The sequence below is a fragment of the Pelophylax lessonae genome (assembly GCF_965119305.1).
Source record: "Pelophylax lessonae genome assembly, chromosome: 4".
Taxonomy (NCBI): Eukaryota; Metazoa; Chordata; class Amphibia; order Anura; family Ranidae; genus Pelophylax; species Pelophylax lessonae.
Window position 1 is genome coordinate 583,250,677 of NC_138771.1, and position 27,419 is coordinate 583,278,095.

General features: G+C 43.2%; 1 protein-coding gene across 2 annotated transcripts in view; it reads left to right on the forward strand.

The window, feature by feature from the left end:
* Window positions 1-27,419, forward strand: part of LOC309554456 (serine/threonine-protein kinase N1-like) — a 172,992-nt gene that overhangs the window by 98,293 nt on the left and 47,280 nt on the right. For both annotated transcript variants that reach the window (XM_082256195.1, XM_082256196.1), the window contains exons 6-8: window positions 9,405-9,609; window positions 20,758-20,940; window positions 25,717-25,826. In XM_082256195.1, coding sequence (XP_082112321.1) covers window positions 9,405-9,609; window positions 20,758-20,940; window positions 25,717-25,826 — 498 coding nt within the window. The remainder of the gene's footprint in view (window positions 1-9,404; window positions 9,610-20,757; window positions 20,941-25,716; window positions 25,827-27,419) is intronic.

Here is a 27,419-nt window from a genome sequence, read left to right on the forward strand (position 1 = left end):
TTAACCACTTGCCGACCGCCGCAAGTACATATACTGCAACGGTCAGCCCCTCACAGGCAAAGTGATGTATATATACGTCACTAGCCTGTGAGGCTCTGGGGAGCGAGCGCGCGCGCGCGGCGTGGTCACGGACCCCCCGCGTGTGTGACCGGCGGACATCGGGTCACTCAGCGATCGTCGGGGGAGAGGGAGAAAGGCAGGCAGCTAGTGTAAACAAGCCGCCTGTCATTCTCCCCTGTGTAGAAACAATGATCATACGGTTCTACTATGTAGGACCGTTGATCATTGTTCCTACAGCTCAAGCCATAGCCAATCACAGTTAGAATCACGCCCCTAGGGACACACACAGCCCCTCCCTCTCAAATAAAGTTAACCCCTTCACTGCCAGTGTAATTTTACAGTAACAGTGCATATGTATAGCACTGATTACTGTAGAAATGTCACTGGTAACCCCAAAAGTGTCAAAAATGTCAGTCAAGGGTCCAATCTGTCCACCGCAATGTCGCAGTACCGCAAAAAAAAGATCGCCGCCATTACGCGTTAAAAAAAACAACAAAAATGACAAAAATCTTTCCCTTTGTTAGTAAACACGATAACGTTTGCGAAAACCAATCAAAATACGCTTTTTGCGATTTTTTTTTTACCAAAAATATGTAGCATAAAACAAATTGGCCGAAAATGTTAAAAAATTTTGATTTTTACATTTCTTTGGGGAATTTCATATAAAAAAATGTGAAAAATATTGTTATTTTTGCAAAATTGTGCTCTTTTTTTGTTTATAGCGCATGATCAAAAAATCGCACAGGTGATCAAATACCACCAAAAGAAAGCTCTGTTTGTGGGAAAAAAAGGACGTCAAATTTGTTTAGGTACAGCGTCGCACGACCGCGCAATTGTCCGTTAAAGTCACGCAGTGCCAAATTGCAAAATACCCCCTGGTCTTTCAGCAGCCAAATTCTCCGGGGCTTAAGTGGTTAAGGAGACAGTACGCCAAAATCTTTTTCTAAAGAACTGTGTTTCCGGGACTACAAATATGAGTGTTGTTGCCCGTAGCAAAAAAGTCAAGGTCAATTGTAAGACGTGTGGTGGATGGTGAAGTGTTCCTGATGAAAGTCCTGGCTGGTGGGCTCAAGAGGAACTGTTACAGCCAGTTGGAGAGTGCTGGAAAAGTTCTACTGGGCGAATGCGGTCTCCCATGACAAAAAGAGAGGAAGTGTCGTCTGGAAGGTAGAGCTGCAGTGGAGAGGCGGCTAATCATTCCCACAAAGAGGGCTTGAGTGGTAAGACTCTTGCTGATAAAAATGTGAGAGAGACTGATTATTGTATGGGTGGATTAGTGGCAAGTCCAGTGGGAAAATCCACTCCCAAGAGAGACTTGCTGCTGTGTAGTACCCTGCATAATGAGGAAACATGGAATAATATGAACCTGCAGCAAGGCTGAGGACTGATGAGAACTTATCTTCATTTTTTGTGTGTAGCAGGGAAGTATGGGATAAAACTGAGGATAATGTTTTTCTTACGGAGGAGGTTAAAAATGTTCAAGTGAATAGTGGGTTAACAGAGCCTCCTCAGTCTGAAAATGCAAAATCCTGTGTTGGGAGTGAAACACTGTCAGTGCAAGGCGATCCTAAAACAGACTCGGGAGTCGGAAGAGAGGCAGGAGAAGGTCCGAGTGAGCGTGAATGCACAGCAGAAATTTTGCCCACAAAGCATAAAGGGAAAAATGATTTGGTGTACTTTGTGATGACAAACATGCTCAAAGAAATGCTAGCATCATGGAGTGTACAGCCCGTCTATATCTTACTGTCCTCTCCTGCATTAGGAGAACTGTTACCATGGGGTATGGCTAATTTCCGCTGGACATTACAGTCTGTACATTGCAGAGATAGCCAATGTTGGAATCATTTAAAGCAGGCATGTCCAACCTGCTGCCCGGAAATGCAGGCAATACGGCCCACTGCCCCCTGACAATTTTTTTTTTTGCTGGGGAGGAAGGAAGTCGAATCGGGGGCATGGCCACAGTGGCTTCCAACTAACTGTAGGCAGAGGCTGCCTCAGATGGGAGCATCCACTAGTTGTGTTAAATTAGTGCTGGGGGGGGGGGGTGCAGCAGCACGGGAAGGGTGCGGCGGGGTTTTGTTACTTATATACCTTAACTATAGTATATATTTTAAATGCGGCCCGAGAAAATTTCTCTACACTCAATGTGGCCCAGTGAAGCCAAAAGGTTGGACACCCATGATTTAAAGCAATGTTTGGTGTTAATATGGAAAGTTGTCTCACAGTGTGCTGAATTGCTTCATACAGAGGTTGTGTATGATAGGCACTCTGAAGCACTATTGGGCAGATCAGATGTATTGAAAATACCAGCGGTAACAGAAATGGTTAAAGAGACTGCTTTGAAAAAACATTTGCTGGTAGAACAGTCGCTGATTAAGTGTTGGACAACAGGGAGTGATGTGAAACTGTGGGAAGGTCCCATAGAGAGTAATTGCTTGCCTGTATGTGGTCCCTCCTCAGCAAGCAAAGGGATAAGAGTTCTCTATGATATTGACAATGCTGAGTTGTGGATTTCTGAGAAATTGTTTGCCAAGGGTAACCCCATAGGTATTAGTGAACCTGAAGCACAGATAGTGTTGGTTGAGGTTGAGTCAGGTATTGAGACAGGTGTAATAGAAGTAAGCCCCCTACAGTCCTGGGAGAGTAGGTCTGGGAGAGGTGAAAAGAAATGTAGGAACCCAAGGCCAAAAGTTAAAAGGGATGGTGGAAAGGTCATTGGGGACCCTAAGGGTCAGGAAAAAGTGCTTGTGGAAACACACCCAAAAAAAGATGTGGGTAAAGCGCCTCTTTAGGAGGAAGGTCAGAAAAGTTTGGACCCCTGGGGATGGTAGTAGGGTGAAGGGTGATATGTTTCTTCCTCCGGTGCGAAACAAGGGTGAGGATATGTAGAGAGGCCAGCCCATGCCACTGTTTATTTAAGCAGTTTAAGCCAGATTTTTAGAGAGGCAGGCATGCTGATTGTACAGGTGTGGGCTGGGTTCATATTAGACCTGGGGTTAGAGCTCAGGGCTCCACCCAGCAGACAGGAAGTCTGTGTATGAGAGTCAGGAGGACTACCATCCTCTCTAGAAGTCAGAGAGGCTGCATGGGGGCAGCCAAAGCAGGCATGTCTGCAGGAGGCAGATGTAGTCCATGACAGAGGAGCAGGGAGCTTATCATGAGTATGCTATGAGAGAGCTTGACTTGAAGGAAACCTTTGTTTGATCTGAGGAGAAGACTTAAGGCCTAGACTTGAGGCCTTAAGCAGCCGTGTGGCAAGAGAGTAAGCCAGGAGGCTGAAGCATTGTGCAACTTAAAGTTATGGTGGAACCCCTGCGTGGGAAATTGCTGACTTCTGCACATTTTTTTGTTCCTTTAACCACTTAAGCCCCGGAAGATTTTACCCCCTTCCTGACCAGGGTTTTTTTTGCGATTTTTTTACTGCGTGACTTTAACGGACAATTGCGCGGTCGTGCGACACTGTACCTAAACGAATTTCACGTCCTTTTTTTCCCACAAGCAGAGCTTTCTTTTGGTGGTATTTGATCACCTGTGCGATTTTTTGATCATGCGCTATAAACAAAAAAAATGCGTAAATTTTGCAAAAATAACAATATTTTTCACTTTTTTTTAATATGAAATTCCCCCCCCCCCCCCAGAAAAATGTAAAAATCAAAATTTTTTAAAATTTTCGGCCAATTTATTTTATGCTACATATGTTTGGTAAAAAAAATTGCAAAAAGCGTATTTTGATTGGTTTGCGCAAAAGTTATCGCGTTTACTAACAAAGGGAAAGATTTTTGTCATTTTTGGTGTTTTTTTTTAACGAGTAATGGCGGCGATCTGCGTTTTTTTTGCGGTACTGCGACATTGCGGCGGACAGATCGAACCCTTGACTGACATTTTTGACACTTTTGGGGGTACCAGTGACATTACTGCTGTAATCAGTGCTATACATATGCACTGTTACTGTAAAATGACACTGGCAGGGAAGGGGTTAACTGTATTGGATAGGGAGGGGTTAAGTGTGTCCTAGGGGCGTGTTTCTAACTGTAGTGGGACATGTCTCCTATTGTAAAAACAGAGATCAACGGTTCTACATAGTAGAACCGTCTGATCTCCATTTTTACACAGGGGAGAATGACAGGCGGCTTGTTTACATACGCCGCCCGCCTTTCTCCCGCTCTACCGACGATCGTAGTGTGACCGGCGGACATCGGGTCTGCCAGTCACACTCCCGGACTCCTCTGTGAACGAGCCAAGGCGGGCGCGAGCCTCAGAGGGCGCGCGCTCGCCCGCTATTGGCTCAAAACCCGGTGACAGGCTAGCGACGTAGATCTACGTCACTCTGCCTGGCCGGGGCTGACTGTCGCAGTAAATATACTGTGCGCAGTCGGCAAGGGGTTAAATAAATGTGGGCCGCCATGCCCTTATAAATGCAGTTCTGGACTGGTACAACTTCTTCAAAATGCATGCATCACTTGAGTCTAATAACTCTGATCTTTACAGTGGTCAGACTGCACCTTTAAGGTAACAATCTCTAGGGCTCCCTAGAAAGGCATCTTCATCAAATTTCATAGGCTGCGGCACTCTGTGTGATGACGTCAGAAGTCACGTAATATCACGCCCTACTCATGATAGAGTGGTGTGGCTTGTGGATGTAGATCTGATGGTTTAAAATGCAAACAGAAGAAGCGGTGCTACTACCCATACAGCTCACAAATAAACTAGCTCTCGGGTGGCCAATCCACAGCCGTTTAACGGAGTTCATATGTAGAAAATGATCCGCACACCGGTAGTTGCTCTTAAAAAATCTTCATCTTTATTCAGGAACCACAGAACACAACTGCTGATAAAATCAGTTGATGCGTTTCAGCCTATAAGGCCTTAGCCATAACTATATCTGATGGTTTGGATGCGCAATGTTATTCTTTATCTTTGTAAGTGCGATACTTTTGATTTTAATAAATGTGTTACAAATTTACTACACTATGGAGCTGTTCTTTTGGCTTTTATGAGTATCATATTAATTTATGTTTGTTGAAGATGCCTTGGTAGAGATTGTGACTGGAGATCACTCTTTATTGGGACTATTTGAATGGACACAGTTCTTCACCACTTTGGACATTTGTTAAATTATGTTTTTATTCCATATAATTTCTTTGCACAAGTTTACATTTTGGCACATGTTGGCTTGTTGTATTTCTAGGGGACTTATGAAGTGAGAATGCCTACTAGAACTAAAAGAACTAGAACTGCTGTGGCGTTTCCAACACCAAATAGTGGAGTCACGTTTCTTTAAAGGATTCTCATATTTAGGGAAAATCTTTCACTATGGCTTTGTGGGAGATGCAGAGATAAAAGTTGCTACAATGAATGACATACCACCATTGGAGTCTCTAAACGATACAAGAAGATGGATGATATAATCTACTGGTGTCCATGTAAAACGATATTTCATTTTCCACTAGAAATGTCCTTTAAGTATACTTTTTGGGTAGTAGGGAAGACCGTGAGATGGTGAACTTTGTAAACTGTTTCAAGACTTAACTTTTTCCAATATGTTTTTAATCTCTGGAAATATCAGTGTGCCCAGTGGGAAATGTTAACATGTTGCTCTTTGCCAACTGTCTAGAAGAATGATACATATGTGAAAACATACTGTAGATTGCTATACAAAATTGTGGACAGCATCAAGAGAACCTGTGCTTTGCCTATCCAAAGCAAAGCAACAGTTTACCAAACTTTCCCTCCCAGCTGCATATACTCATCTTCCCTTTGCGACACTGCAACTCCATTCAGGAGCTAAGATAAAAACCCTGTAGTAATAGGTATGGGGAGCATGTAACAGCCCTGGTGATTGGAGGCTTAGGCCCCTAATGCTGGCCATACACTAGTAGACTTTTGAAAAAAATGTGTATGAAAATTCTCAGTACATTTGACATTGAAATGAATGGACTTTACAGAACAAAAACACATACATTGTTAGAAATGCCTTTGTTTGAGAAGAATGTTGAGCACAAATCTACTAGTGTCTGGCCAGCTTAACAGCGTCATAAAATCTTTAGCCTTCTATAAGTTCCAAGTGGTGACTTGGAGCTTTAACCTAGTGTCCTTTATTTGGCAAAAGCCAAAATTTTTTTTTCTTTAGTTTTGAACAGAATGGTAAAAGAATAGAACTCCTGTCAGGTTTGAGTGCTTGTATTACATCATTTAACACCACAATGACCTCATGCAACCTTCTTTGTAAGGACTAAGCAGTAACGCAGCACAAAAAACAACACGTCAGCACAACAACAATATACTAAAATGACCATTTAATGAAGTCCCATATCAGCAAAATAACACCAAAGTTTCAAGTTTACACAGACCCTCTGTATCAAGGTTAAATTTCTCAAGGTCTCTGCCTGTCACCTTGAGAAAGACGGTCTGCATACTCTCAAAACATTGGTGTTATTTTGCTGATGTTGGACGTCAGTAAACGGTCAATTTGAAATACTATGGCAGTGCTGGCTTTTCTCTATGTTTAGGTTTTTATTGCTGTCTGTGTCCCTTTCTTATGTTCTGTGGCCATTGTCACCTGAACTAAAATTGATGAAAATCCAAAAGTTTGATTTGTCACCAGAAAAATAATAAAAGGGGAAATCTTCCACTATGGAAGATTCTAGTGACAACTGTCACAGAGGGGAGGAAGTTTAGAGCAGCCTTTTTCAACCAAGATGCCCAGGCACCCTGGGGTTCCTTGAGGTTTCTTCAAGGGTGCCTTGGAAAAATGCCTAAAAATTATACAAGCCAGTGGGTGGATGAAGCCTGCCTTTTAGTTACACAAAGCCACAGGTTTTCATTGTACACTAATTCGAGATCGACCGATTATGGCAAAACCAATATATATCGAGGGCCGATATGCACTTTCCCCGATATATCGGAGTCAGCCACCAAGGTGACTGATATTGCCAATATTTCAGGAAAGTGCTTGTACCGGAGTGATGCCTGCAGCTAGAGGCATCACCCCGGCCGGCACCAGCGCCTATAGCCGGCGGTCGGTTGTCTTGTAATGACAACCGATGCGGCTGAGAAGCCGCTCGGCTGTCATTACAAGGAGCGGGAGGGGGTGTCCCCCCTCCCGCCTCCTTCCGTGGCTCGCCTGGGTCTCCCGGGTCTCCCGTCCCACCGGGAGACCCGGGCAACCAGCCTGCACGGCCGCCGAAGACCTGATCAAAGCCGCATTCGGCTCTGATTGGGTTTCCATGTAAAAACCCGGAAGTGATGTCATGAGTGACATCACTTCCGGGTACTGTCTGGCACCAGATAAAAAAAATGACAGCATTCAAAACAGCCAAACTTGAATGCTTTTAAGTGCAGAGGAGGGGTTTGGGGTCTTTTAGACCCCCAGATCCCTCCACAAGAGTACCTGTTTGTACGAAAATATCAGCCGATACCGATATGCATTTCGGCAAAGAAAAAACGATATTGATCGATCACTAACACTAATACAACCTTCTAGCTCCCGGGGTCCTAACGACCAATGACATCATCAGTTGATAAGGAGAATGTCAGTTGCCTACATAATCCTTGTTTGCCCCTTCCCTGCCTCTTTCCATCCGCTTTGAGGTTACATTAGCTGAGTGAATGAGAAAAACAGAAGGATAAGAGAAACATTGGAATACTACTAGTCAGTACCAGTTTGCAAAAGTGTATTTGCTTTAGAAGAATAAATCACCTCTAAACTATTATAATATTTTTTACATTCTAGAATGGGGCAGTTCAAGACTGTCCATAATTTTAAAGGGTGCTTTTCCCAAATGGGACATAAAGGAAACAAAAAGAAATGACAGGGGTTTTACCAATTCTCTACTCCATCCAAAATATAAAAAATTAGTTTGGGCTTTAGATATACTTTAATGTGTATGTAAAATAACGATGAACTATGTGTCCCTGTTTAGTTATACATACCCCTGAAAGCTTTGTGTTATTTCTGTTTGATAAGTTGTTGGTTTTCTCAAAGACGTTTAAAGCTGCCCTGTGTCCACTACACTTACCTTTGTTGTCTTCAGCAGTCTATTTAGCCGTTCTAGTTTCTTTCTTGGACTACAGAATGATTAGCTTTTATCTTGTACAGATCTAAAACTGCTAGTAGTTGAGTAGTTTTCTGTACTTGCAGGGTCTATAAAGATATAAACCACGGGGAGATGTGCACAAATTAAAGAGATGTACTAAATTTTTTTTTCTCAATTTTCACACTAAGCAGGTCTAATTTTGGAGGCTTGGAGCTTTAAGACACATCATAACACTCCTTTATATGCATTTGTTAACACGCAACCATGGGCAGGAGAGATCTGATTTGACCCTAATGCCTCATTTCCACTGAGTGGTACAGTACGGTTCGGTTCAGTACGGTACGGTTCGGAATGGTACACATTGCGTTTCCACTGCCAATAGTACCCTTTAAAGCGGTTGTAAACCCTATAAAAAAAAAAATTAAAAAAAAAACCTGCAAGACAAAGGCATAATGAGCTAGTATGCATCGCATACTAGCCCATTATGTTTAACTTACCTTAAAACGAAGCCCCGACATGGACCCCCGGACATCGATGCGGGCGCTGCCATGATCCCTCGTCGTCTCTTCCGGGTTCGGCGGCTCCGGCGCGCTGATTGGCCGGAAGAGACGGCTCCAGCGCGCTGATTGGCCGGAGCCGCGATGACGTCACTCCCGCGCATGCGCGTGGGAGTGATTTTTCCGGCAAGCTCCCAGCAAGTTAACCGTGCCGGTTTAGGAGATATTATTTGTACCTACAGGTAAGCCTTATTATAGGCTTACCTGTAGGTAAAAGTGTCAAAAAGGGGGATACAACCGCTTTCATGATAGGCGTGGTGTAGCAGGAAAGCTGTGATAGAGGATTCTCTGTCAACCAATCAATTTCTGCAGAGTGTAGCTCCACCCTGTTGGTACGGTACTAATGTGCTTGGTACCCCAACAAAAGGGTACCAAAAAAGTGGTACGGTACGGTTCGGAATTAGGGTACCAATTATAATGGAAATGGCATAAATAGCGTACCGTACCGAACTGAACCGTACCAGAAAGCTCAGTGGAAACGAGCCATTAGTGATTTGGATTTGGTTAATGTTATCTAGGGTGTAAATCTTTAACATCATGGGCTAAAATGTAATTGCACTGATCCTACTGAACTTGACAGATATTGGCTTGGATGATGAATATCTTCCTGTAAGAAAAATTGACAAATACAGTATAGAAGGGACTTCACAGCTGCAGCACACAGCGTGAAGAAAGTTATAGCTTTATCTCTTGTAAACTGAACATTATCTAGAAAATCAATGTTTCATAGAATGTTTCTGGTGTTAATTAGGTACAAGCTCGCCTTGTGGAGTCGCGGCAGAGGCTGGATCTACTGACAGTGGCTCTACAAAAATGTCTAGAGGACCTTCCCGATGACCACCCTAAAAGATGCCTCTTGCGAGAGGAGATGGCAATGTGTGTTTCTCCAACCAGACACAGCGCTCCTTCCCACTCTTCTCCTCACAGTACTTTCTCCAAATCAGCCCCTCTCACAGGTAATGATTCCCCTGGTATCACACACGTAGAATATTTCATTTTAGCATAATGTGCTTTTTCTTGGTGCCTCTTCCATGGTTGCATATTGTTGGTTGCTCTACCCTCATTCAAATCACAAGCCACCAAACTACCAGTGAAAACTATATAAAACCTTAAGGCATACTACCTCACCAGTCTTGTTTTGTCTTAAGGACTGCATGACTGGAGATGCTGAATTTTTTATCCCTCCTGCCCTGTGGTTTGAATATGGGTAGCTTTTTGCAGATTTACTCATTTTGGCTTTACATGATGCAGCTAATAATTAACTCTTGGTGTTTTGTGTCATTTTTGAGTTCTTATGATTACTTATTAAGCCCTGAAGAAGGGGGATATCATTGAGCCCCCAAAATGCGTTGACTAATCTATGTTGTCATTTGTGAACCGATACTAATATTAAATGAGAAGTATGGTTTTTTTTTTAAAAACATACTTACCTAGGTGGGTGCTGCATCTGTCCCCTGTCGGCTCTAAGACTGAGAACTGAACGATCAAACTAATCGCTCTGTTCTCAGTGCTCTATGAGCAGAGAGCTGGTGACTGGCAGTTGCCGCTGTCTGCTCTGCCCCCCCTGTGCTCACCGGAGCACTGGGCTGTGGAGGGGGAGGGAGCAGCTGGCTCAGGCTCTCAGCAGCTCACTGAGAGGATTAGCCAGGTGTTTGTCCTGGGTGGATCCTGATCATATGGTGGAAATCTTTCGCCAGTCTGGACCAGCTCTTTGACATCAGCCGCTGTCAGCTGAAAACAGGTCACAGGAGTGCACTCTCAGGCTGTTAGATGCTCTCATTTGACTTTATATACATGAAACTTCAAATCTGGGCCCTCTGTTTCAAGAGGAACCCTGTTTTTGTTGTGAACAGCTACATCAGAGTTGTGCCTTATTAGGATCTGATCTATTTTGTGATCATTTGAATCCTGTGCCTCGTTTCTACTTGTCTTTGCAATGGTGTATCGCAAGGTATTAGTGGGTTGCCAGGTGTGATGAGGATGAGGATGACAGGGGTGGGATGCTAGTAAGGTATCATTAGGTTGCCAGATGAGATGAAAATGAGGATGAGGATGACAGGGGGTGGGGTGTTAGTTAGGTGTTAGAGAATGCGGCGCTGCGGACTTGGTACAGGAGAATGCAGGGCTGCGGGCATGGTACAGGAGAATGCAGGGCGGCGGGCATGGTACAGGAGATGCAGTGCTGCGGGCATGGTACAGGTGTACCATGCCCGCAGCACTGCATCTCTTGTAGTATGCCTGCAGCCCCGCATAATGGCAGGCAGTGGAGGAGTCTTACCTGTTCCTGAGGCCACATAGATTTAAAAATGGCGCCGCTCCGCACAACACGTCATTGTGCATGCGCCGCCGCCGCTCGGGAAAGCTTGTATATGTTCGGCTATTCCCGGGAATAGGCGAACGTGTACGGCCTCTCCCGAGCGACGGCGGCGCATGCGCGGTGACATGTTGGCGGGCGGCGCCATTTTTAAATCTAAGGGAACAAAGTGGAACGGCCCTCGGACCGACCGGCCCACCAGGAGAAGTCCCGGTGCTCCCGATTGGCCAATCTGGTGCCTGTTTTGAGATATGAAGCAAGGGGAGGGAAAGTGGGACTTTAAATGAGACTCCTGACCAAAAGAGTCTCCATCCCTAATTTGGTTAACACAAGATAAAAGCAATGTGGGACTTTAAATGAGGTGTGTCCAGCTGTAAAATTAAATTATAAATATATAGTAGAAAAAACCAGATAGGTAGAGATAAAGTAAATCATTTATTAAAAAGTCTATGGACCAAATATAGGTAGAACCAAAGTATTCACTATACACATGTATCCCATGGTAGTGGGAATTACATAGATGAAATACATATGGGTATAAGTGATCTAAAGACAATAATAATGGTAATCAGATAGTACAATTAGACTTAATACATTCTGGTATATGGTAGAACTCGTAAAAGGGTCAAGAAATAAAGATACATAATAAACATTGTAATTGATGGATTGCCTGTAGATAACTCAACGCGTTTCGTGAACACAATTCACTTCGTCAGGAGTAGGCAGTAAAAGTAAGTACAGTTCAAAAATCTGAAAAAAGAAATACATAAGGTAAATAACAATATATGTCCAGTGAGCAGGTAGACCTGAGGCACCTGACAGTGATGTAACTTACAATGCGATATCAGTTTGAGTTTTCAAGGGGTAACCAAGATTGTTCGGGAATATGTCCAACCCGGGAGCTGAGGGAGCGAAACCCCCGTGCATCGAGCAGGTGTATATAATATAGAGTGTAGAAGGCGGCTCTCAAACATGGGGGGATCCCAAAACTTAACCGTAGTAATTGGGTATATCTGTAAGAATATGAACGCTAAATGGGTAAATGTTATAAGCAAGGTATGCATGATAATATGGGGATACATATGGTAGAAACCCCAGGAGAGCCTAAGCCACGAAAAAGTGAAATGAGGTATAATGTAGTGATTATAGCCGTGCAAAACATATCAAGGGTAAGTGAGACAAGGAAATAGCCAATTGAATATAGCCATAGTGAACAGACAAGAAACTGTGAGATCATGTGAAACCAACCAGGATAGTGAAAGGGAAAAAGAAATGACCCGTGGACCGAGATTGTGATTGATGAGAAATAGGTAAAAATGAGACTAAGAGTGGGTGGCAATTTGCCGTGAAAAGGATGAGAAGAATACGATGAAGTAAAGTAAGGAGTGAAACAGCCGAAGATGTGCGCACCTGCATAGATCCACAGCGAGAATCGCACCCAGCGTCACACTAATGCTCAAACGTTGGGAAGCCGTCGGGCCAACTAGTGAGTCGGGCGGACACTCTCCCTTATGAGCATGGTTGGAAAACACGTGACAGGACGTCGGCGTCAATACTGACGTCACGTCCCGCACGGAGATGTGTGGCGCCAATGCGCTGCGGCCGCCAGCCACCCCCACGCCGTCAACCCCGCCCACCGGAGTGGGAGGAGGAAGAGGAGGAGGGGGGGAGGAAAACGGACGGAGCGCATCGCAGCTCCCGGGGAAGGACAGAGCCACGAATCTAACCGTGACCCCACTGGTAATAATGAAACATAGAAATGGGACATATATTGCAAAAGACCTTAGGAGGAAAAATGGATAAATATAACTTATAGCAAAGTCATATTAAAGATGTAAAAAATGAACGGCAATGCAAAATAAGAATAGTAATAAAAAGCTGGTGAGTCACACCTCCATCCCTAATTTAGTATATGAAGCAAGGGGAGGGAAAGTGGGACTTTAAATGAGACTCCTGACCAAAAGAGTCTCCATCCCTAATTTGGTTAACACAAGATAAAAGCAATGTGGGACTTTAAATGAGGTGTGTCCAGCTGTAAAATTAAATTATAAATATATAGTAGAAAAAAACAGATAGGTAGAGATAAAGTAAATCATTTATTAAAAAGTCTATGGACCAAATATAGGTAGAACCAAAGTATTCACTATACACATGTATCCCATGGTAGTGGGAATTACATAGATGAAATACATATGGGTATAAGTGATCTAAAGACAATAATAATGGTAATCAGATAGTACAATTAGACTTAATACATTCTGGTATATGGTAGAACTCGTAAAAGGGTCAAGAAATAAAGATACATAATAAACATTGTAATTGATGGATTGCCTGTAGATAACTCAACGCGTTTCGTGAACACAATTCACTTCGTCAGGAGTAGGCAGTAAAAGTAAGTACAGTTCAAAAATCTGAAAAAAGAAATACATAAGGTAAATAACAATATATGTCCAGTGAGCAGGTAGACCTGAGGCACCTGACAGTGATGTAACTTACAATGCGATATCAGTTTGAGTTTTCAAGGGGTAACCAAGATTGTTCGGGAATATGTCCAACCCGGGAGCTGAGGGAGCGAAACCCCCGTGCATCGAGCAGGTGTATATAATATAGAGTGTAGAAGGCGGCTCTCAAACATGGGGGGATCCCAAAACTTAACCGTAGTAATTGGGTATATCTGTAAGAATATGAACGCTAAATGGGTAAATGTTATAAGCAAGGTATGCATGATAATATGGGGATACATATGGTAGAAACCCCAGGAGAGCCTAAGCCACGAAAAAGTGAAATGAGGTATAATGTAGTGATTATAGCCGTGCAAAACATATCAAGGGTAAGTGAGACAAGGAAATAGCCAATTGAATATAGCCATAGTGAACAGACAAGAAACTGTGAGATCATGTGAAACCAACCAGGATAGTGAAAGGGAAAAAGAAATGACCCGTGGACCGAGATTGTGATTGATGAGAAATAGGTAAAAATGAGACTAAGAGTGGGTGGCAATTTGCCGTGAAAAGGATGAGAAGAATACGATGAAGTAAAGTAAGGAGTGAAACAGCCGAAGATGTGCGCACCTGCATAGATCCACAGCGAGAATCGCACCCAGCGTCACACTAATGCTCAAACGTTGGGAAGCCGTCGGGCCAACTAGTGAGTCGGGCGGACACTCTCCCTTATGAGCATGGTTGGAAAACACGTGACAGGACGTCGGCGTCAATACTGACGTCACGTCCCGCACGGAGATGTGTGGCGCCGATGCGCTGCGGCCGCCAGCCACCCCCACGCCGTCAACCCCGCCCACCGGAGTGGGAGGAGGAAGAGGAGGAGGGGGGGAGGAAAACGGACGGAGCGCATCGCAGCTCCCGGGGAAGGACAGAGCCACGAATCTAACCGTGACCCCACTGGTAATAATGAAACATAGAAATGGGACATATATTGCAAAAGACCTTAGGAGGAAAAATGGATAAATATAACTTATAGCAAAGTCATATTAAAGATGTAAAAAATGAACGGCAATGCAAAATAAGAATAGTAATAAAAAGCTGGTGAGTCACACCTCCATCCCTAATTTAGTATATGAAGCAAGGGGAGGGAAAGTGGGACTTTAAATGAGACTCCTGACCAAAAGAGTCTCCATCCCTAATTTGGTTAACACAAGATAAAAGCAATGTGGGACTTTAAATGAGGTGTGTCCAGCTGTAAAATTAAATTATAAATATATAGTAGAAAAAACCAGATAGGTAGAGATAAAGTAAATCATTTATTAAAAAGTCTATGGACCAAATATAGGTAGAACCAAAGTATTCACTATACACATGTATCCCATGGTAGTGGGAATTACATAGATGAAATACATATGGGTATAAGTGATCTAAAGACAATAATAATGGTAATCAGATAGTACAATTAGACTTAATACATTCTGGTATATGGTAGAACTCGTAAAAGGGTCAAGAAATAAAGATACATAATAAACATTGTAATTGATGGATTGCCTGTAGATAACTCAACGCGTTTCGTGAACACAATTCACTTCGTCAGGAGTAGGCAGTAAAAGTAAGTACAGTTCAAAAATCTGAAAAAAGAAATACATAAGGTAAAAAACAATATATGTCCAGTGAGCAGGTAGACCTGAGGCACCTGACAGTGATGTAACTTACAATGCGATATCAGTTTGAGTTTTCAAGGGGTAACCAAGATTGTTCGGGAATATGTCCAACCCGGGAGCTGAGGGAGCGAAACCCCCGTGCATCGAGCAGGTGTATATAATATAGAGTGTAGAAGGCGGCTCTCAAACATGGGGGGATCCCAAAACTTAACCGTAGTAATTGGGTATATCTGTAAGAATATGAACGCTAAATGGGTAAATGTTATAAGCAAGGTATGCATGATAATATGGGGATACATATGGTAGAAACCCCAGGAGAGCCTAAGCCACGAAAAAGTGAAATGAGGTATAATGTAGTGATTATAGCCGTGCAAAACATATCAAGGGTAAGTGAGACAAGGAAATAGCCAATTGAATATAGCCATAGTAAACAGACAAGAAACTGTGAGATCATGTGAAACCAACCAGGATAGTGAAAGGGAAAAAGAAATGACCCGTGGATCGAGATTGTGATTGATGAGAAATAGGTAAAAATGAGACTAAGAGTGGGTGGCAATTTGCCGTGAAAAGGATGAGAAGAATACGATGAAGTAAAGTAAGGAGTGAAACAGCCGAAGATGTGCGCACCTGCATAGATCCACAGCGAGAATCGCACCCAGCGTCACACTAATGCTCAAACGTTGGGAAGCCGTCGGGCCAACTAGTGAGTCGGGCGGACACTCTCCCTTATGAGCATGGTTGGAAAACACGTGACAGGACGTCGGCGTCAATACTGACGTCACGTCCCGCACGGAGATGTGTGGCGCCAATGAGCTGCGGCCGCCAGCCACCACCACGCCGTCAACCCCGCCCACCGGAGTGGGAGGAGGAAGAGGAGGAGGGGGGGAGGAAAACGGACGGAGCGCATCGCAGCTCCCGGGGAAGGACAGAGCCACGAATCTAACCGTGACCCCACTGGTAATAATGAAACATAGAAATGGGACATATATTGCAAAAGACCTTAGGAGGAAAAATGGATAAATATAACTTATAGCAAAGTCATATTAAAGATGTAAAAAATGAACGGCAATGCAAAATAAGAATAGTAATAAAAAGCTGGTGAGTCACACCTCCATCCCTAATTTAGTATATGAAGCAAGGGGAGGGAAAGTGGGACTTTAAATGAGACTCCTGACCAAAAGAGTCTCCATCCCTAATTTGGTTAACACAAGATAAAAGCAATGTGGGACTTTAAATGAGGTGTGTCCAGCTGTAAAATTAAATTATAAATATATAGTAGAAAAAAACAGATAGGTAGAGATAAAGTAAATCATTTATTAAAAAGTCTATGGACCAAATATAGGTAGAACCAAAGTATTCACTATACACATGTATCCCATGGTAGTGGGAATTACATAGATGAAATACATATGGGTATAAGTGATCTAAAGACAATAATAATGGTAATCAGATAGTACAATTAGACTTAATACATTCTGGTATATGGTAGAACTCGTAAAAGGGTCAAGAAATAAAGATACATAATAAACATTGTAATTGATGGATTGCCTGTAGATAACTCAACGCGTTTCGTGAACACAATTCACTTCGTCAGGAGTAGGCAGTAAAAGTAAGTACAGTTCAAAAATCTGAAAAAAGAAATACATAAGGTAAATAACAATATATGTCCAGTGAGCAGGTAGACCTGAGGCACCTGACAGTGATGTAACTTACAATGCGATATCAGTTTGAGTTTTCAAGGGGTAACCAAGATTGTTCGGGAATATGTCCAACCCGGGAGCTGAGGGAGCGAAACCCCCGTGCATCGAGCAGGTGTATATAATATAGAGTGTAGAAGGCGGCTCTCAAACATGGGGGGATCCCAAAACTTAACCGTAGTAATTGGGTATATCTGTAAGAATATGAACGCTAAATGGGTAAATGTTATAAGCAAGGTATGCATGATAATATGGGGATACATATGGTAGAAACCCCAGGAGAGCCTAAGCCACGAAAAAGTGAAATGAGGTATAATGTAGTGATTATAGCCGTGCAAAACATATCAAGGGTAAGTGAGACAAGGAAATAGCCAATTGAATATAGCCATAGTGAACAGACAAGAAACTGTGAGATCATGTGAAACCAACCAGGATAGTGAAAGGGAAAAAGAAATGACCCGTGGACCGAGATTGTGATTGATGAGAAATAGGTAAAAATGAGACTAAGAGTGGGTGGCAATTTGTCGTGAAAAGGATGAGAAGAATACGATGAAGTAAAGTAAGGAGTGAAACAGCCGAAGATGTGCGCACCTGCATAGATCCACAGCGAGAATCGCACCCAGCGTCACACTAATGCTCAAACGTTGGGAAGCCGTCGGGCCAACTAGTGAGTCGGGCGGACACTCTCCCTTATGAGCATGGTTGGAAAACACGTGACAGGACGTCGGCGTCAATACTGACGTCACGTCCCGCACGGAGATGTGTGGCGCCGATGCGCTGCGGCCGCCAGCCACCCCCACGCCGTCAACCCCGCCCACCGGAGTGGGAGGAGGAAGAGGAGGAGGGGGGGAGGAAAACGGACGGAGCGCATCGCAGCTCCCGGGGAAGGACAGAGCCACGAATCTAACCGTGACCCCACTGGTAATAATGAAACATAGAAATGGGACATATATTGCAAAAGACCTTAGGAGGAAAAATGGACAAATATAACTTATAGCAAAGTCATATTAAAGATGTAAAAAATGAACGGCAATGCAAAATAAGAATAGTAATAAAAAGCTGGTGAGTCACACCTCCATCCCTAATTTAGTATATGAAGCAAGGGGAGGGAAAGTGGGACTTTAAATGAGACTCCTGACCAAAAGAGTCTCCATCCCTAATTTGGTTAACACAAGATAAAAGCAATGTGGGACTTTAAATGAGGTGTGTCCAGCTGTAAAATTAAATTATAAATATATAGTAGAAAAAACCAGATAGGTAGAGATAAAGTAAATCATTTATTAAAAAGTCTATGGACCAAATATAGGTAGAACCAAAGTATTCACTATACACATGTATCCCATGGTAGTGGGAATTACATAGATGAAATACATATGGGTATAAGTGATCTAAAGACAATAATAATGGTAATCAGATAGTACAATTAGACTTAATACATTCTGGTATATGGTAGAACTCGTAAAAGGGTCAAGAAATAAAGATACATAATAAACATTGTAATTGATGGATTGCCTGTAGATAACTCAACGCGTTTCGTGAACACAATTCACTTCGTCAGGAGTAGGCAGTAAAAGTAAGTACAGTTCAAAAATCTGAAAAAAGAAATACATAAGGTAAATAACAATATATGTCCAGTGAGCAGGTAGACCTGAGGCACCTGACAGTGATGTAACTTACAATGCGATATCAGTTTGAGTTTTCAAGGGGTAACCAAGATTGTTCGGGAATATGTCCAACCCGGGAGCTGAGGGAGCGAAACCCCCGTGCATCGAGCAGGTGTATATAAGAGATAGATACTGCATGAGTTATTTTAACTGGAAAATTCATCCGGTATTTATGTCTTAGTGCAGTGGTCTCCAAACTACGGCCCGGAAGCTGGATACGGCTCTTTGCTCACCTTTATCCGGCCCTTGAGGCACTATTCCTCCCATTGATACCAAGAATGGGACACTATTCCTACCAGTGGTACTAACGATGGGCAGGGGTCAAGTCTTAGGAAAAAAAGTGTGAAAACTCACCCAAAATAATAAATTAAAAGTGTGTGTGTGTGTATGTAAATATATACCTTTTGAGGAGCGAGAGCCACTTTAGCGACTTGGTAACCAGTCGCGGGCCACAATGAGCAGAGTGGGCAGATGACAGGTCCGTGTTCACTCAGCATATGCAGAGCAGACACAGATACAGCCCACTCTATTCTATGGGCCCTTTGATCTGATCTACCCAGACAGAAGGGGATGGATCCCCTTCTATTTTTTTAAGTGGATCAGATTGGAGACAGGTAGGTGTAAACAGACACAAGCCCATTTACATCTGCCTCTCTATAGAGGTGAATGGGGGGTCCGAATGGGTTCACCTGAAAAACAGACAGGCTGACCTGATTGGACCGATCATGTAAAAGGGGCCTATGGCTGCTTTCACATGGATTTACTGTAGTTTACCTGCACCTCAACTGACCTCAATCTTCACTTCTTCCTCAGGATTACTGTAGGTATGGCTGGCTGCTGCTGTCCCCTAGGTGGGTAAGTCTGATGGCTGCTGCTGGCTGTCCTCCAGGGCTGGTACTGCTGGCTGGTGATGCTGGCTGGAACTGCTGATGGGTATTTCTGGCTAGTACTGCTGGCGGATACTGCTGGTGGGTATTGCTGGATGGTACAGCTGGCGGGTACTGCTGGTGAGGGAACTGCTGGCTGGTCCTGCTGGCTGGTACTGATGGTGGGTAATGCTGGCTGGTATTGCTGGTGGGTATTGCTGGCGGGTACTGCTGGCAAGTACTGCTAGTGAGTACTGCTGGCAGGTACTGCTTGCTGGTACTGTTGGTGGGTACTGTTGGTGGGTACTGCTTGCAGGTTCTGTTGGTGGGTACCGCTGGTGGGTACTGCTGGTGTGTACTACTGGCTGGTACTGCTGGCTGGCGGGTACTGTTGGTTGATACTGCTGGCTGGTACTGCTGGTGGCTACGGTTGGTGGGTGCTGCTGGTGAGTAATGCTGGCTTGTACTGCTGGTGGGTACTGTTGGTGGGTACTGCTGGCTGATACTGCTGGTGGGTACTGCTGGTGGGTAATGTTGGGTACTGCTGGTGGGTACTATTGGTAGGTACTGCTGGTGGGTACTGCTGGTGGGAATTGCTGGCAGGTACTGTTGGTGGGTACTGCTGGCTGGTACTGTTGGCTGGTACGTACTGCTGGCTGGTAATGCTGGTAAGTACTGCTGACTGGTACTGCTGGCTGGTACTGTTGGGTGGTTCCTGACCATCAGTGTGACAGGAGTTGCGCTGGAGGAAGCAGAGCCGCTGCTTCCTGTATCGCTCCTGTGCCCCATCACAGGCAGAGTACATTTAGTATCACTCCGCCTGTGACAGGAGGCGGCGCTATACAGAAAGCATCGGCTCCACTTCCTCTAGTGCCGGCTCAGTTCCTTCAGTTACTGCACACTGATGCTTGGGGATGGCAGGTCGGGAACCCGCAATCTGGGCTTACCGACCCGCCATCCCTGAGCAGAAGGTGGTGCCGGAATTCTGTTTGGGGGGCAGCAGGATGCGGCTGCCAACGGGAACTGCATTCCTGCTGTGGAAAAAGTACAGAAACACTTCCCATGCATTCCTGCAGGACTCGAGTCCTGACGATGGGGCACTATTCTTTCCCCTAATACCAAATGGGGCAATGTTTACTCCCACTGATGCCAGGAAAATTTCCATAGTCCAGCCCCCCTAAAGCCTGAAGGAAAAAAAACTAGCCTTTTGTTTAAAAAGTTTGGAGACCCCTGTCTTAGTGTCTTAGTGAATTGATCCCATGTCCCTTTGGGGAGAGGGACCGTGCCCCTATATACATTCCAAGGCTTCATTTACACTATTTCTTGCAAAGGAGCTTCAAGTGTAATTTTAATATATTTCAGACAGTTTTCTGAATTAACATAATAAATAAATAAATAAATAAACCAACATGATCTAATCCAAAAAACTTTGATTTTGTATATGATCTCTTTTTACAGGTGTGTTAGAGGTTCGGCTCCTGGGCTGTACTGATTTATTAGATACAGTCCCTGGACGCACAAGGAATTCACTGACCTGGTTACCCGGCAACAGCCCTCTAGAAGGAAAGAGCCTGAAAACACGCACTGCACGGAGCATGTACTCACGCACATCCAGTATTAATCGCAGCGAGGAATTGTCAAGTAATCATCACTTTTTGTAGTTGTTGTTATGTACCAATGCATTCGACATAATGTATAACCTAAAGTGATACTAAAGTCTAATTTTTTTTTGGTTAAAAATAACAAACATGTCATACTGTCAACCATGTCATACTTACCTGCTCTGTGTTGTGGTTTTGCCAACTATGTCATACTTACCTGCATGACAACCATGTCATACTTACCTGCTCTGTGCTGTGGTTTTGCTCTGTGCTGTGGTTTTGCACAGAGCAGCCCCAATCCTCTTCTACTCGGGTCCCTCTTCGGCACTCCTGCCCCCTCGCTCCTGCCGAGTGCCCCTACAGCAAACTGCATGCTATGGGGGGCACCTGAGCCCAGCAGCTTCTCTGTGTGTTCATTCAGACATGGAGGTGTTGTTCGCCCAGCCCCCTCTCTCTCCTTTTTGGCTCATTGGCTTTGATTGACAGCTGTGGGAGCCAATGACACCCACTGCTGTGTCTCAGCCAATCAGGAAGGAGAGTCCCAGACAGCCGAGTCTCTCGTGCAACATTGCTGGATAGAGATGGAGCTCAGGTGTGTAGTGGGGGTTGCTGCTGCATACAGAAGGTTTTTTATCCTAACGCATAGAATGCATTAAGATTAAAAACCTTCTGCTTTTAGAACCACTTTAAGTAAAACCCATCTTAAATGCATTGCACACTTTCCAAACACATTTGCTGTCTTAACTAGGCATTATTGTAGTAAAATTCCCTGCGTTGTTTGTTTGCCTTACCTTGTAATGACATTCTCACATACTGTAGCTGCAGTTTGTAGTGTCATGTCTGATCAATTCCCCTATCTTCATGTATTCAGTCGCCTAGCCTGTCTCTAGTCACTATAAGGATAGGCAGCATCTTCTTCCAATCATGCAGCAGCCAGTGAATTCCTCGCCATATACTTTGTGTTGCATCATGAATGTGGGAGTGTTAACGTGATGAAACACATCTCTTCCAGCATGGTGATCTCTCTGGTAATTGCTAATTGAGAGACCCAGGGATTGTGGGATATGTCATTTCTTCACAGGAAGTGGCAGTTCTGAGACTACAGAGAGAGGTCCTGTATTAAGCTGTGCATTGCCATGCAGCATGCCTCATATTTGAACACAAACTGAAACTGCTGATACAGGAATGTGAAGATTTACTCTACTATAGGCTGCAGTTACAGGACAAAAAAAAAAACAACACAATAAAACTACATGATCAATGCATACACAGGTGAAAAACAAAGGTGGAGGTAGGAAGGTTTATAATGCCTTTAAAGCTGAGCTCCTGGGTATATATAACATTTAAATGATATTGACATAACAAATATATTAGTAGTTGCGTTGACAAGATCTCTTCAGCTCCACTTAACTACCACTCAGGTCATCAGAGTATATTCATATATGCTGTAGATATTTCCTGGAATTTTCATTTACTCCATTACCAAGACTGCAACAAGGGAAGGTAAGCAATCATTCAAGGCAACTAAACTGATCCTATAAAATGAGAGACTCTTCATTGTGCCCAAACTACAGTCTGAGGGCCATATGTGGCCCTGTGGTACTTGCCATGTGGCCCTTTGACCCCAGCAGTCAGCAGTAGTAGTGTCGATTTGTAAAAGAGATGAAATTGCAGTGATCTCAATCAGCCTCATGAAATAGGTTGCCATTTTGACTGCCTCCTATAGCGTATCTCCAAACACATCTGTAGCATTTTCAATTTCTAACCATTCCTTCTATTAAGTCAGCAGTCCTTGACAGTCTTCTGTAGCATACTAAATATTATGTGTGGCCCTTTGGTGATGTCACAGTTGGAGGCCCCCTGTTCTTTGCAAGTTGACATCCACTGCTCTGTCTGATATAAAAAGCTTGGGTTTGATTTTGCCTTAATTGGCCATAGAAGAATTTTGTTGACTGCTTCTGATCACTCAAACAAATATCTTTGTACTGTAATACAGATTGATTTAACAGTTTTTCTAATAAATCATTAATCATTAAAGCTGACCGTACACTAGTAGATCTTTGAAAGAACGTTTGTACAAAAAATCCCAGTGCAGTCAATGACTTCACGAATGTCGTTTAAAAGTACTTTTATAAGTTTGTGTGCTTTCAGCATTCAATTTTGGGACAAATGGACTTTCCCAAATACAAAAAACATTCACTGTTAAAAATGAGTTTGAAGAAAAGTTTTCCATCCTGTTCCTTTGAATTTTCTGAACATCGATTTACCCTCCCCTAACTATTAGAAAATCAAAAGGATGTTCTTAAATCCAAAATGTTCATACGTAAATACTACTAGTGTGTGACCAGCTTTACACTGATGACACTCATGCCAGTGCTGTATTCTGGCCTAGGCCAACAAGGCCCAGGCCTAGGGCGGCACTTTGCAGGGGGGCAGCAAAAAAATATTTCATTATTTGTATAATGACTATGGGCTTCCTATTTATTATACAAATAAGTGAAATAATCCTATAAGTACAATCAGTGGCAGCAAACACAAGTCCAAATATCTTAAAAGAGTAATCTTACTAATCCCGTGACATAAGGCTGTACTAATGGGCACTGATAAGGCTGCACTGGTGGCCATTGATGGGGCTACACTGGTGACCACTGATGAGGCCACACTGATATGCTGCACTGATGGGCAGTAAAGAGGTGGCACTGATAAGGCTGCACTGATGAGGCTGAACTTATGGGAACTGATGAAGCTACACTGATGGGCACTGATAGACTGTGGTTTACAGATGACAGGGTGGGTCATAAACAGGAAGGGGTGTGGCTTTTACAGGAAGGGGTGGGTCATATTTAAATTAGAGGGTGCACAAGTTTAGTCAGGCCTAGGGCAGCACAAAACCTAAATACACCACTGACTCATGCCACTGCATTTTTGATTAATATTTACAGATTATTGGAAAGAACAGAACAATACCGTGTGTTGAATCGTATGATATTTTAATCAGTGATAAATCGCTTGTCATTTTTTAAAAAATCTTTAGCACCATAATGTCTACACACGGCTCTTGTACAGTGGACTGATTCTTGTTTATAAATAGTTAATGTACGATCAAGGAGAACACAGTGAAAAACAGGAAGGAAAGAAATGATTTTGTAACAAGTCAAATTACACAGAGCAATAGGACAGTTTAAAGTGTACTCTGCACAAAGATGCATATGGAGAAATTTAAAGATATGTGAACCCAGCGCTATCTTATAAAAACTCCTCTTTGAAAATCATAAGGATATAACAATGCATCCATAGATAAAAAAGTGTCCAAAAAAGTGTGACACTGAAAAGTTGTTCAGTGCCAACGGTTAAATAAGTCCTTATAAATGATATCCATATTTCTATTTTCTTGTACCAATACTGTGCAATGAAGAGCAATAAAGTGCTGTGCTCCCCTCCTCATGTGCCCTCACTCACCAACTCCTATAGGGTATAACGCCTGTTAGATATGTGGCGATCCTTAGATGTCTGTAATGAGTGGTTCACTACTCCTTCAAGTATTCCAGCAGGGTAACAGGTCTCTCAAATGCGTCTTAATGCAGGGAGAACCAAGAGGTATCCATAGCGTAATTCCATTTTTATTTTAAAAAAAACAGGTTTAAAAGCAATTATTACACTCTCTTGTATTATATGTGAGTGTAATAATTGCTTTTAAACCTATATTTTGTTATATTACCTTGTAAAAAAGCATATAACAACAGCTTGGAATGCAACTTCCACGGTTTGCGTTCCAAACACCGGATGTGATGTCACTGCCTAATGCATTTTGCTCCACCCTGGACGCATCATCAGAGGTCTAATGGGCGTTATACTCATTAGGAACCGGTAAGTGAGGGCACATGAGGAGGGAAGCACAGCACTTTATTGCTCTTCATTGCACAGTTTTGGCACAAGAAAATGTAAGCACTGATTGAGTTTATAAGGGCTTATTTAACCATTGGCACTGAACAAATATATGGATATATGCAGGGGCAGACTGGCAACGTTCGGCCCAGGGGGCAAGTACAAAAAAGAGGCCCATGGTGTAGCGACTTGGCCCCCCTCCCACTCTACCTCTTCCCGTCCTCTTCCTGACCCCCATTCCAAGCTAAAGCCCTGCTCCAGATACTCTATACTTACCGGCTGAATCCAGGTTCCCGACCTGGCCAGCAGGGGGCGGTTGGGGGTAGCTGGGACAGCTTGGGTGGGGCTGGCCGGGGGAGGAGAGTCTCCAGGGGAGCATGGAACTGGCCTCTGCTCAGACACAGTTTACACCATCCATGCTGGGGGGGGGGGGGGACTGGGCTCTGTCCTTGTCTTCAACCTGCACTCAGTAGGTCAGTGGCGGGGACTTTTTACTTCTCTTCACCAGGAATCCTTTAGGAATGTTTGTGGCAGAAGCGGTGCAGCCTTTTTACAGGGCATCAGAGTGGCCCAGGGGGCAATTGCCCCCCTGCCCCCTGGCTCAGTCCTCCCCTGGATATATGTCACACTATACAGCACTGGGTTCACATATCTTTATTTACAAAAAGGATACCCCACCTTTTACCACAGCAGCAGTCTAGATCACCACATATTATATTGATAATTACACCACAGCGCAGGGACACTAATATTTATTATATAAATAGGGAGACATTTGTTCTAGTCTACAACAGCTAGTCACATTCTCCTTTCCATATTTATATCTGCCCTGTAAGAATAACATGTAGAAGCTGATTGGTTGTAATGGACGGCAGGGAATACTTTTAATTCAAAAGTTCCTTTGTGTGTTTTGTATCTTTGGTACCTTCAGATGAAATCAGTGTTGTGTTACGGCTGGACAATGTTGTGGTGGGACAGACTTCTTGGAAGACAGAAGGTCGGGACACGTGGGATCAGGTTTTCAAACTACAGCTTGAAAGGGTGAGAAACACAGATGGAAATGGAATAACCTCACAAAACATGATGTAACGATAAGATAGGACTGAGAGAAATAGATAGATAGATAGATAGATAGATAGATAGATAGATAGATAGATAGATAGATAGATAGATAGATAGATAGATAGATAGATAGATAGATAGATAGATAGAGCTGCGCGATTAATTGTTAAAAAATCGTGATCTCGATTCAACCCCCCCACACGATATCTTAATCCAGCAGTGAGTTCCCTGCTCAGAGCTGTCAAAAAAAAAAAAAAAAAAGCAGTTGGCAATGTTTATCAGGCTGAAAGAGAGATAAAAAGAAACATTGTATCTTTCAGTTCATTTACAGATCAGAGGGATGAACATTGGTCTGTAAATGAGGTCAGTTTAACCACTTATAGACTAAACCTTTTTCTGACACTTGTTGCTTACAAGTTAAAATCAGTATTTTTTGCTAGAAAATTACTTAGAACCCCCAAATGTTATATATTTTATTTTTAGCAGAGACCTTTGAGAATAAAATGCCAGTCGTTGCAATATTTTGTCACGTCTTTCAAATGCAATTTTCTGGGAAAAAATACACTTAATCAAGTAAAAAAAAAACAGTAAAATAGGCCCCTTTCACACAGGGGAGTCCGTCGGTGGACTCCGTTTATCTCAGCGGGGGATCGATCTGCCTATCCCCCGCTGAGCAGGCGGATGGCAGCTGTGTCTCCGCGCTTTGTGCAGAGACAGAGCTGTCAGGTCCCCGCTGTTCTCTATGGGGGAATCGGATGAAAAAAAACTGACAATTTTGAAAAAAAAAAAATCAAACAATATTTTTTACTTTCTGCTATAAAACATATCCAATAAAAAAAAAATGTGGAAAATCATTTTTTTTTCATAAATTTAGGCCAATATGTATTCTGCTACATATCTTTGGTAAAATAAAAAATAAATAAAATCCTAATAAGCGTATATTGATTGGTTTGCACAAAAGTTATACAAACTTTAGTATATACAAATACTGGAATTTTTGTTTATTTATTATTTTGGCGGCGATCAGCTACTTATAGAAGGACTTTGATAGTATGGCGGGCTGTCTGACTCTAATTGACACTTTGTGGGAACCAGTGACACTAAAGCCCCGTACACACGAGAAGAAATTCGGCCGGGAATTTTCGTCCGACGACCGATCTGCTGATTTTCGGCTTGTTAGTATGGTGCCTCCGACAACCGACTCCGACTTTTCGGCTGAAAAAATCCTGGTGTGCAGGCTATAAAATTTTTGTCAACCATCAAAACACGTCCGATTTTCGTCTTATTAGTACAGATTTCGATGGGGAAAAATCTTATGAGCAAGACTAGGCATGCTCAGAGATGAAAGAACACAAAGAAAGCAATCCAACACATGACATCACTTCTGAAGTAGAATTCTGTTGTACGGGAAAATTCGTGTGCAGTCTAGAGCACATTCCAACCAACAGACACCACTCTGGACAAAAGACGGATGACCGGTCGGCGGAAATTCCTTGCGTGTGTACAAGGCTTAATACAATGATCAGTGCTACAAATATGCACGGTCACTGTAATAATGACACTGGCTGGGAA